Source organism: Oreochromis niloticus, linkage group LG22, assembly GCF_001858045.2.
Source record: "Oreochromis niloticus isolate F11D_XX linkage group LG22, O_niloticus_UMD_NMBU, whole genome shotgun sequence".
Classification (NCBI taxonomy): Eukaryota; Metazoa; Chordata; class Actinopteri; order Cichliformes; family Cichlidae; genus Oreochromis; species Oreochromis niloticus.
In genome coordinates, this window is record NC_031985.2 from 19,796,751 (window position 1) to 19,808,693 (window position 11,943).

The 11,943-nt window shown below is 41.6% G+C and overlaps 2 protein-coding genes and 1 non-coding gene across 3 annotated transcripts; 1 reads left to right on the forward strand and 2 right to left on the reverse strand.

The window, feature by feature from the left end:
* Positions 1-1,996: 1,996 nt before the first annotated feature.
* On the forward strand, positions 1,997-4,132 carry LOC100690101 (type-4 ice-structuring protein). Its single transcript, XM_003444104.5, has 4 exons — positions 1,997-2,094; positions 2,860-2,928; positions 3,024-3,147; positions 3,739-4,132. Exons 2-4 carry the CDS (start codon positions 2,880-2,882, stop codon positions 3,938-3,940), a joined length of 375 nt encoding a protein of 124 aa, XP_003444152.1. The 5' UTR covers positions 1,997-2,094; positions 2,860-2,879; the 3' UTR covers positions 3,941-4,132.
* Positions 4,133-4,393: 261 nt separating this feature from the next.
* LOC100712541 (polyadenylate-binding protein 1) lies at positions 4,394-10,433 on the reverse strand. Its single transcript, XM_003444102.5, is given in 15 exon segments — positions 4,394-4,599; positions 4,716-4,808; positions 4,932-5,062; positions 5,191-5,275; positions 5,377-5,522; positions 5,628-5,738; positions 6,175-6,264; positions 6,267-6,540; positions 6,655-6,750; positions 6,993-7,130; positions 7,225-7,319; positions 7,435-7,574; positions 7,817-7,932; positions 8,830-9,023; positions 10,241-10,433. Coding segments are annotated over 14 exon segments (1,902 nt in total). The 3' UTR covers positions 4,394-4,599.
* LOC112843653 (small nucleolar RNA SNORA5) lies at positions 6,823-6,959 on the reverse strand. Its single transcript, XR_003216121.1, has one exon. It is a non-coding gene; the product is annotated as a small nucleolar RNA SNORA5 (small nucleolar RNA).
* Positions 10,434-11,943: the final 1,510 nt, after the last annotated feature.

Below are 11,943 nucleotides of genomic sequence, written 5' to 3' on the forward strand. Positions count from 1 at the left end.
CTTTCCTCCAGAAAGCATCTGGCTCGTCCATGTGGGCTGCAGCAAATTTTAGTTGAGGTTAAAGGTGTTGATTTTATGGCAGGGGCTTCTTATTTGGTCAGCAATCTCTCAGTCCATGGAGACTTAAAACTGGCAGCAGTTCAAGACAAGCTTGAGCCTTAGTAGTTCCTGGGTTGTTCCAGAACACCTTAACCAATTTCCTCTCATTTGAGGGTGACAGTATGACTGTTCTCCAAACCTTGTCAGAGTGGTGACAAATTCAAATAACTTGTATTTATGTAGAAGTCTTTGTACTAATGATCTTGGAATCTGAAATTGTTTAGAAATGGCATGAAGAGACCTTCCCAACTAGTGTAAATCTACAATTCCCTTTCTTAGATCACTGAGTTCCTGAAAACAGGAGCACAACACTGCCATCAAGCCTATGATAATCTGTTGCAATATATGCTGATGCTAATGTCACCAAAAGTTCTCTCAGAGATGGCCTTGGTGTCGTAATGCTGACGCTGTTAGTTATGATTAAGTGTTTTCTTCAGTCAGCGTGATAAGATGCACAATCATGTGCTTACTGAGTTCCTTGGACTTTCCCATTGTTGTGGTTATAAGTTTATCCAAAGACCTTCAACTGAACGTTTTTATGATGTCAAAAAGAAACTACCAGTTGATCTCTAATGAAAGGTTAATAGGCCTTGCCCTGTAAAGTTAAAAGCCCCAAATTACAATAACGTCCATGCCCATGATCAGTGTTTCAGTGGATGTGACGCCAAAAAGTAACTCAGACCGCCATTCTTCTTACTGGCCACCAGGGGGCGATAGCTGTGACAACAACAAAAAAACCAACAAAAAACCCCCCAAAACAAATTCCAGTCCTGAAGAAGTCTGAGAGAAACTAGCTCTCAAACATGATCTCCGTTAATATGTTGCTGTTGACTTTATGGTTTCTGGGACCAATTTTAATATTATAAAATATTAGGACATTTAAAAAACAAAAAAGAAGCTTTTTTCAGAGAGCAGAATTATTCAGACATTACGGTTTCACAGTAAGACCTGCCCCTTGATCATTACATCCAGTTTTGAAACACCAATGACAAAATGACTCATCATTCAAAACGGGACTAAATTAACTAATGTATGACATCACGACAGCTGCATCCATCTTTTATACCACCTATGCTTCTTAAAAGGCAAAGCTATATTAAGTTATTTCACCCACTGTCACCAGGTCACCTCTAGTTGTTTCCTGTAACTGTTTTACTTTTCAAAGATGAACATAAGATAACAAAACCTGGCAGAGAGTAGAAACTTGTGCTTCAGTGTGTGTCTTACATATTACTACACCATGGATTTTCATTAGTTCTTCAGCTGCTTTAGTTTGGTGCCACGCCAGTCCAAAAAATCCTAGAAAGGCTCCTGGCTTAGGGAACTATAGAAATAGAATATACAAATGGCAAGATTTTTGATTTAACCTCTGTGAACCATACATGGATTTATTGAATTTATCCAATAAAATGATTCGATCTGGACCAAAGTGGTCTGTCTTTCTTTAAAGAACTCCATAGTTTACCAAAGAGTCCAGTGCTTTGTACACACACTGAAGAACACATCAATAAACTAGTAATCAGTCATAAGAACTCAGTTTACTCAATATACTCCTGAGCTTTCACAATGTGTGACAAGCACATCTTACTGAGAACTGAACACAGAAGCACAACACTGACATCAACCCTGATTTTACAATTACACTGTATCATATCTGTTAAAGATGATGTCACCAAAAGTTCTCCCAACCTCACTGGCCTCACTGTGGTAACCTTGATACTGTTCTTGATGATTAAATATTTTGCCTAATCAGCATGATAAGAGCCACACTCATGTTGGACAGTCAGCAGAGGGGCTGTTGGACTTTGCTTGGGTTTGCCCAGCTGGCAGACAGAGCAGCAAGGTTCAGCATCCAGTAATGTTTTTTTTTCTTTCTTTCTTTGTCTCATCCAATCAGATCTGAGTCTGAGAGGAATGCATCACCAAGCTGAGCTATAAGAAGTGTAAGAGTCCTGAGTGAAGTCACCATCTGGTCCACATTCTCCTGCAGCACAGGTGAGTCTGATTTATTTTCTAATAGGTTTAAATTAAAACTTTTTCTCTCCTTTCCCCAAAAAAGTCTTAACTTGTTCTTAACTTGTTTATATTTTCTGAGACTTGCTGTGAAAGTGCACCTCATAGTATGTGAAATGTCAGCATTTAACAGTGACGTGAGCCAGAGCTCAGAGGCAGCAAAGGTTTATTTAAAGACAGGCATTAAATAAGCCAACTCCTACAAACATTTACTATGCTACTTAAATCCAATAATAGAGCAGAACGCAATATAAATGCTGGAAATGTAAAGAAAATGACTTTTAAAAGTACTCTTATGTGTATGATTGATCCTTAAAGTTAGATTTTTACATAAAAATTTGGATGAGGCACTTTTTATGTGCTTTAAGTAAATTATAGCATTTCTTTTGCTAGTTAACAACCAAAGAAGCAAGAAGGTCATTAAAAAAAACAAAAAACAAAAAAAAACCTCATCCCAATTTCTACCCAGGTTGAGCTTCGAGGCTTAATTTTCTCTGTGATAAATTATTTCAAAGGTTTAGAGTATATAACCTATAATCACTGACTGCTGAAGTTTGAAAAATACACAAAACATCGATTCTGTTTCCATGTCACAACAAGTCAAACCAGGATTCCTAGACAATAACTTTGTCATTGACTCACCTGATTAAACATTGTTTGGACTTCGTGGGTGACTTCAGGCAAATACTGCTTTTTAACATCTAACACCTCAAACGCACTGCTCACCAAACGTTATGTGTTGTGCAGGTCTAATCCAGTCAGCAGTCATGAAATTCTCCCTCATTGTCGCCGTTGTCGTGCTCGCCCTGGCACAAGGTATGACCAGATTTAGATAATTTGTTAAATATCTATCGGGGGGAAAAGTATAAAAACAAACAAAACACTTTATTTCTTTTCTTCTTTTCAAACAGGAAGCTTTGCACAGGAGGCCTTCAATCTTGACAACCTCAGTCAGTACTTTGAGGACCTGAGGAACAGAATGCCTCAAGACCTGGGTGAGATCATCCGCAACCCAGATCTGGTCAACCAGGCTCGGTGAGTAACCAACTATCTGCAACACGTCTTCACACGCATGTAGACGTGTTCAGAATGATTAAAACTGGACTTTGTCCACTGTTAAATAGCCAGCCAACAGCTCCTCTGTGCCTCTCAGTGATAACGTAATCATGCAAGGCAGACCAGACCCACACAGTAACCCTGAGCACTGCATGTGTGATAGAGATGTTCTTATCTCTTTGTGTTTTTACTAGATGCTATAAGTGCAGGGAAGCTTATTGTAATAACAGACTAATAGACTAGTTACTGTATTTAATTTCAATTACTTATTACTTTTTTGCATATAAAAATTAAATAGTCATTAATATGTGATCATATAAACCAAGCAGTTTGTAATTATCATTATCAAGCACTTTTTAAATAAAATAAAATTTATTTATATAGAGCCAAGATCCTTTATACTATAAGGTAAAGACCCTACAATAATAAAGAGAAAACCCCAACAATCAGATGAACCCTCTATGAGCAAGCACTTGGCGACAGTGGGAAGGAAAACTGCCAGTAAACATGGCTGGCCTGGTGCGTTTCTGATTTCTAAATGTAACAGTGAGACATATTCTACCCTAACAGGACTTTCTTGGAGGAGAGGAAAGCCCAGCTGGAGCCCCTGGCTACTCAGGTCCAAGAACAACTGAGGGCCGCTTCCACCAACGTGGAGGAGCAGCTCAAACCTCTGGCCACCCAGTTGCAGCCCATGTTCGAGAACCTCCAGAGGCAGGTGGAGGCTATGGTCCAGAAGATGAGAGAGCAGGCCGCTGCCATCAGCAACTAAAAGAAAACGATCAGCTTCTCTAGCAGACCTGCCACCACATCACCATCTTTTGTCATGGACTGAATTCATACAGTTGCTTGTGTTGGATGGCTGACTTCACATCAGGGAGCCTAAAAATGTGTTTCAGTGCTTGTTAATGTTTGACTGTTCCTCCTGTCACAAAAGCACAAATAAAGAAAAAGACTTGAAACACAACTTCTGTAGTGGTTTCATAATGTGAACTACTGATGCCTCAGATCGAGCATGTAACAGACAGACACTTATTTTATTATTTGTTTTATTCAAGCAAGCAAAGGTAAGGGGAAATTTGACAACAACAGAGTCCAAACATTCAAAAAAGAAAAAAGAAACTGATAAAATGGCAGAAAGGAATGCTTTCAATATTCCCCCCCCCACAGAATTCTCCTTTAAAACCCCTCAAAACTGAGCATTTTTTATTTGAACTTTTTCCCCTTTTTTCTCTTTTTTTTCCTCTTTCATTCAACAAACCAGACCTGATGTTTCTGTTCATTGTAGGCCTGGCTGGAGACTTGTTTTCACTGTTATTTTTTTAAATATATTATTTATTTTCTTTTTACTTTGTTTTGTGTGTTTTTCAACTTTTTCCACTGTGAAATTCTTTTGTCCATCGGTGAAGCTGGTCTCAAGGTTCCACACTCCTTTGGAAAAAACAAAAAAAACAACAAGTTATGTGATTTTTTTCTATTTACAAGACGCTCTAAATGAAATGAAAGCACTAGCCTCTCCTTGTTACAGCAGCTCTGAAAAGTCATACCTAGACACTTGGGACACCAGCTGAATTGGTCACCGTCTTCTGGGCGGCCTCCTTGGCCTGATGAGCCTGCAGTACAGCCACAGCCTCATCCACCTAAACACAGCAGGTCACCTAATGTTAGCAACAGCGAGCACTCTGCTCTCCTTTTTTAAGAGGAAGACACTTAAAAGAATTAACCGCCTTACATTGTTGATATTAACTTGCGCAAGTACTGACCTTTGAGCGGAGAGACTCTGGGGACTCCAGCATGTGGAGCAGCTCAGAGTTGTCGATCTCCAGCAGCATGCCTGTGATCTTGCCTGCCAGGCTGGGGTGCATGTTCTGGATCAGTGGAAACAGACGCTCACCTATTGGAGGGACACATAAGAGATTTAAAGACAGGATGAACAAAGAAAGGCCGTGCCTGTACTCCGTACTACTGCTATAGTTAGACTAAGGCTGCATATAGTCATGGAGAGCTGCTACTAAACCTTACCCAGCATCTGCTTCTGCTCCTGAGGAGGAGCAGCAGCCAGCATGGAGGCAGTCAGAGGCTCCTGTCCCTGGACGTGGACTGCAGGCTTTGGGAAGAAGGGGAAAAAAAATTTAATGCACATCCCAGTTTTTCCTCAGTTGTAGGGCAGAAAAAAAGCCATTAGTTCTAGATAATGAGCATTCCTACCTGCTGCATGGTAACTTGTGGTTGAGTGTTCATGTGCTGTTGGGGATTGCGAACTCCTGCTGCATACTTGTACTGAGGTACTCCACGCACGGGGGTGGCTGCTGCAGCAGCTGCAGTGGCTGGTCGGGGGCCCATGGTCTGAGTGCCTGAAGGGGGGGGGGAACAAAAAGGATGAGCATTAAAAATAATAACTAACAAGCAGAAGAGTCACAGGATTGAACTGTGTGTGTGCACAGTGTCAGTGGACTGACCGACTCGCTGGGTGGTCATCATGCGGGGCACCTGGGAGGAAGGCCGCACTGTGCTGAAGGTTTGAGGGCGAGGGCCTGAGGGACGTATTCCACCCGACATGTTCTGGAAGTCTATGGACAAATAAAATCAAACTGCCATTAATATCCCATTTATAGTTCATTAGTTAAATTCATTCAAGCACAACACACACTCCAGAAGGCGCATTTGAATATTTTAGCAGCACAAACATCTCATTCTCATTTCAGCCACTTTTTCATACTTGTTCTGCTTTCTGACCAGATAAAGTGAAAAGTATGTAAATGAAAACAGCTTTATTGGGAATTTGACTATATTAAGAAACAGTCCCGTCTCTGAACATCTCTAAATGAGCCGTTCAACTGAAGTAGACTTTGGACACAAAACGTAGGTGGTCTGCTGATTTTTGCATAATTGGTAAAAATAATAGACAATCTGTATTTTACATAATAAAATATCTTTCTAGTCTCTTTTAAAACAAGAATGAATATCAACACAAATATCACAAAAGGACAACCTCTGAATACTCACGCTGTGGTCGAACATTTTGGGTGGTCCAGCGTGGGCCTGGGCGGAGCTGGGCCATCTGGCCAGCAGCTGGGTAGTAAGCGGCACGGTTCTGGGCCTGGGGATGGCTGCCATGAAGTAGCCGGACGGCGGGGCGGCCTGGTACGGGTTAATGACTGGATTTGGCACTGCGCGCACACTGGCCATGCGCTGCATGTACTGGTTGGTCAGGTGGGCTTGACGCTCCTCTTTCCTCTGGGCCAGGGCCACGTAAAGCGGCTTGGTGGCTACGATACGTCCGTTCATTTCTGTCACAGCTTTGGTGGCCTCCTCTGGGGACGAGAAGCAGACGAAGCCAAAGCCTTTACTGCGCCCGCCTTCCATCATCACCTGAGAGAGAAAAGGCATTTATAAATACTACATAATCACCAACTGCCAGTATCATAATAGAGAGCATTAAAATATCATTAGTGCCAGCTCATAAAATTCTATTATCAGTCCTACCTTGGCACTGGTTATGGTGCCGAATGGCGAGAACTCCTTCCTCAGGCGTTCGTCGTCTATTCCATCGTCAAGGTTCTTCACATACAAATTAACACCCTGCAAATAGCCAAAAGTAATCTCGTACCTTCTTATAAACACGACATATACAAACTGATCTCCAGCAGATGTTTTTGTCTGCAGCACATTTTTATCCCCAGGATCCACGGTAACGGAGAGTGGGGCCCATGAACTACAGTGTCACTGTTGCAGCCATTTTGGCCAGTGCAGCCCACCAAGGAGGGAGCACTGAATTTGACAAAGCTGCAGTCTCTGGGGAGACTTGTCAAGAAGAAACAAACCTGGTAGCGAGTCATGCGGTCTTGCTTCATCTGCTCAAATTTGCGCTTCAGCTCAGTCTGTCGCTCCACCTTCTTCTGGGCGCGGCCGACATACATAAGCTTGCCGTTCATCTCCTTCCCGTTCATCTCATCCACCGCCTGAAGAAAGCATGAAATCAGGTCAAGTTTGTCAACATTTTCTGGCAGATACGATGTTTGCTTTTTTTGTTGAAAAAAATTAAACATGGCTCACCTTTTGGGCGTCCTCGTGTCTTTCAAAGCTAACGAACCCAAACCCTCGAGACTTTCCATTTTCGTCCGTCATGACCCGGATACTCATGGCATTACCTAAGAAACAAAAAACATTCATTGCCTTCCTTCCTTTTTTTAAAAAAAAAAATACCTCTTTATGCTAACACTGGAGCAGTTGAAACCATTTTAAGGTTGGGACACGCTGACTTACCGTATTTACTGAAGAGCTCCCTCAGCTTCTCATCGTCCATCTCATCGCCAAAGTTTTTAATGTAGACATTTGTAAACTCTTTGGCTCGGGCACCCAACTCAGCCTCGCGCTCTTTGCGAGATTTGAAGCGGCCCACAAATCTGCATTAAAAGGATATTTTAAAACTTACAAGTGCATTCATTATGGGAGACGGTAAAAATTAGTACAGCTTAATTACTGCATAATTGTTGACTTATTTGTATATTACAGCTATACCCTTTTATCACAAACAAACTTCATCATCATTGCACTGAAACATCCAACACTGCTGGTTAACATGATTCAGCAGCTTTCAGAAATTATACACCCAAACACCTGGAAGCCAGTGAATACATTCACTTACACTTTCCGGTCATTGAGCAGCATGCCATTCATTTTCTCAATGGCTCGTTCAGCCGCCTCCTGAGTCTCAAAATGCACAAAGCCGTAGCCTTTAGAGCCATTCTCGTCACAAACCACCTTACAGGAAGAGAACACATGCAGCTTTTAAAAACACACACAGTCACAAACATGCAGCAACAAGTATACTTAAACTGAACAGTCTGTATGATCACACTCACATTAAAACATTGTTATTATATGGTCATGTCATTGTATATGAATGTACAATGACACTGCACAATCATTTTTATATTGTTATTGGTTGTGCATATTTGTGTGGAAATATTATTTGTACATATATTGTTTAAAATTCAGATCAGATGCCTAATTGCATTTTATCATTTTGAGTTATGCATTTTTTCAGTGATGATAAGTTGAATCTAATCTGTCTCACTGTTACCTTTTCTAATATTTCTGGCTTTGCAGCCACTTTTATCATGAAAAGTATACCCTGAAAAATAACCTGCATATTATGATTTGTAATAAACCAAAACAAAAAGTTGAAAGTTAAATATTTTCCAGCAATAAAAAGAATTAAACCCACTCTGCAAAGTGAACTGAAAACAAGAACTAATAAAATAAAAGAACTAATTAGTAAATCTAAACACGGTCTAATGAATGTAAATCTTTTACTGGATCCAGTGTGTCGCTTTACATCCAAACTGACTGTTTGGATCAGGGATGCAAACCCTCGCCTCCTTATAACCTGCTTTTCGCTACATCTCCACATTACTATGCTGCAGCTACAGATCCAAATTGACGTGTTTTTCATTTTTCGTGACGTGAGTATTCTGGTGTCAGCAGCAGAGGTGAAAAAATGTGTTAATAGGAGAATGCTTTTCACAACTCTGTAGCACATAGTCTCCAGTAGAGCTCTTGCATGCGAATACAATCACACGTCCTGCTGAGCCACCCCCACCTCTGCTTTCAGGTTACCCGTAACAAAAGGGAGAGAAAGGGGCAGAAAAGCTTTACCTTGCAGGACAGGATGTTGCCAAAAGCAGAGAAGGTGTCATAAAGAGCCTTGTTGTCAATGGACTTGTCAAGATTCTTGATGAAGATGTTTCCCACGCCGCTTTTTCTCAATGATGGATCACGCTGCGACCACATGATGCGTACAGGCTGCCCCTTTATCACGTCAAAGTTCATAGTGTCCAGTGCACGCTCAGCTGAAGAGAGGCAGAAGGGGGGGTTAAATGAAATGATTAGGTGTGAGTCATCCATTGTGCTTGGGTTGTGATAGCAACCAGCTGATATGCAGGTTAGTCTTGAGAGGGGGGTTTGTGAAAAGCTGTTTAGAAAACCAATGTGAGAAAACTTGATTTACAAGATTTTTTTCCCCTGAGCCATTTCAAAGAATTGAAAACAGCAGGTAATTCTGCAAAGGTGTTAAGGCACATTAGCATGTGTCAGTCCTCCTGGTATTCCTTTCAGATATCATCCCCCAGGGCAGCTTCACAGTAGGTGCTTTAATCTACTTCCTTCAGTTCAAACTGGTCCTTCTGGTCACAAGTACATCAGCATATGTACATTAGTAACCTCTTGCTCTCTCCCTACTGAGACCAGCGCAGCAAATATTACATCCTGTGCAGTAATTGGGGGTAACCTTAGTTCACCTGCACATTAATCTCAATATTAAACCCCTCTAGCGCATCTAGATGCTGTCAAGCATCCCCACTAGTTTCCCCAAACTTAAACAGACAAATAAACCTGAAGACATTGCTGTATATATGCATTTCAACTGGCAACAACTTTAAAATCAGAAAACATCTTACAAATAAAGTGGGGGGAAAATACATGTGGAGTCAAGACATTAGGTAGATATGAGATGATGGAAAAACAAGTGAACAAACTGAAACATGGTCAAATGTTTCAGTGGCCATGGGTGTTAAAGATTAGAAAAGAAACATACCAAGAGTCCCTTTCCCTTTGCTCAAACAGTGTTACGCAGAAAACGTTTATAGAGGTGGATGGAGGCAGATTTGTGGCCTCTAGACAGAAATTTTTTTTGCAAAAAAACTTCTTTGAAAGTTAGCACTCTTATTTTTCCCCGATGCTGATAAATGTTCACACCACCACTCCTAAACTGTTGTCTAATCGTTTTAAGGGTAAGAGTTGGGGTGTTGTCCGTACAGAAGGGAGATAAAAGTGCACCAAGTATTCGCTCGGCAGCCTGCAGCACTGCTACATTACTGGGGAGGGCTGGGCTGGTTAGGCTGGGCGGACTCGGTGCTGCTACGCCACTGCTGGGAGGTTCACATGAGGAGACCCTACCGACAACATGTCGGCCGCAGTCACGTGTAGTAGGAATAGGCTAGCTCTCACTTGTCACTGATTTCTTATAAAGCACATTTTCTCAACTGTTATATTTAAATAAATTACTTACCGTCCGCCGGCTGCTGGAAGTTGACATAGGCGTATCCCAAGGAACGCCGGGTGATCATGTCCCTACAGACCCGGATAGAGAGGATTGCTCCGGCTGGGCTGAATTTCTCGTACAGCATGGCCTCGGTCACATCTTGATGCAGATCTCCGACGTACAGGGAGGCCATGGGGTAACTGGGAGCACTGGGGTTCATTTTCCCTTGGCTGTGGAGGCTAGTAGAATAATCGTACGAAGCTATATGTTCTTAAAGAAAAAGTTTGCGACGATGTGCCAATTCCTCGGTTCTCCAACGGTCGCTAGCGTCACGTCGGTTCGGGGCAGAACGTGATACAACGGTTGACTATAGTCAAGTCAGTTGCAGTGTTTTCGGGTAAAAGAATTCATAAGACGGAGATGCTAAAATGGCAAAACGTCGACTTCTTATTGGATTAAAACTGTCATTCAAACCTGACACGCAGAAATAAAAGCAAATATAGCAGTACTTGGCCTCGCTTCGGAATCAGTAACACGTCGACTAAAAAAATTCGAGCCCCTGCTTGTACGTTACCGTCCAGTCCTCGAATGTATCCTCCAGCTTCACCGACTTGTTACAAAAAGAAAAGGAAACGAAAAAAAAAAAGATTTTTTGGCGTTTTTTATGTTTTAAAATTTTTTTGTATTTTTATTTTTTTATAGAATGTGTGCCGAGCGAGCTCAGGAGCACACACGCACTCACACAGCACTGTCAGCCGGGGTTGAGGGGGAGGAAGTCCTCGGGAAGTTGTCCCATATATACTAGTGGGCGCGTCACCGAAATGAACCAATCATCTTCCGAGGTTGCTTGGCGAGAGAGAAAGAAAAAAAGATAACAAAGGGGCGTTGACCACTACTCTACGCGTGATGATGAAATCATGAAAAACGTTTTGTTAAAGCCTCGAAATGCCTGATTGTACCCACCAGAAAGCTCTCTTGCTAAGCGATGATGCAGAAGAACGAGCTAAATTCGCGTTCTTTAGTATCTACTGGCGGGAAAGGCAATGCCCATATTCATATACATACATGCAACACTCCCAACTGCTAATCAGCTTTAACATTGAAACTGCGATAGGCATGGCTGAGGCACCCCTCCCTCATTTGGCAAGAGTCTGAGGTTTTTTAGGACTTGTGATATGTAAGGGTTTTAAGGAAGGATGCACACCCCTTTAACTCTACATTATTAAGCTTTCATACATATTTAGTCACTTAAGTCATTAAATGATACCTTTACAGAAATAAGAGAGCCTCAGTGACTGTCACTGATCAAAGGTGAAAAGACGCCACTGTTACAAGAGGCCCACTGATTAAAAAGAATACCCACAGATATAAAGTGAATAAATGATGTCCCACATTCCACCTAAATGCATCACATGTGCCCTTTAATTCATCACTATCTGCAGAGGGCAGTGTTTTCAGTTTGCACCTCAAACTGCTTTATAATTCTTCTACAGGCAGTGATATAATGAGAGTACAAGGTTTTATCCTTTATAAAGGGTGAAATATGACAGGCCATTCAAAGTTGATTCACTTCAGCCACCTAAAATCCCTTAAATCCTCCATAGGAATTAATTGGGCAAGTAGCAGCTATGGTGCAGATGATCAAATACACTCGAGTAAGTGTGAGCACTTCTATAAAAGCATTTTTACATTCATGTGTGTGAACACAATGCCACAATCTTCCCAGGAGT

Excerpts from the sequence above, each read along its gene's own strand:
- LOC100690101 (XM_003444104.5), top strand. The coding sequence starts at position 2,880 with ATGAAATTCTCCCTCATTGTCGCCGTTGTCGTGCTCGCCCTGGCACAA. Across the intron at positions 2,929-3,023 it reads CGTGCTCGCCCTGGCACAAG|GAAGCTTTGCACAGGAGGCC; the intron begins GTATGACCAGAT and ends CTTTTCAAACAG. Across the intron at positions 3,148-3,738 it reads GATCTGGTCAACCAGGCTCG|GACTTTCTTGGAGGAGAGGA; the intron begins GTGAGTAACCAA and ends CTACCCTAACAG.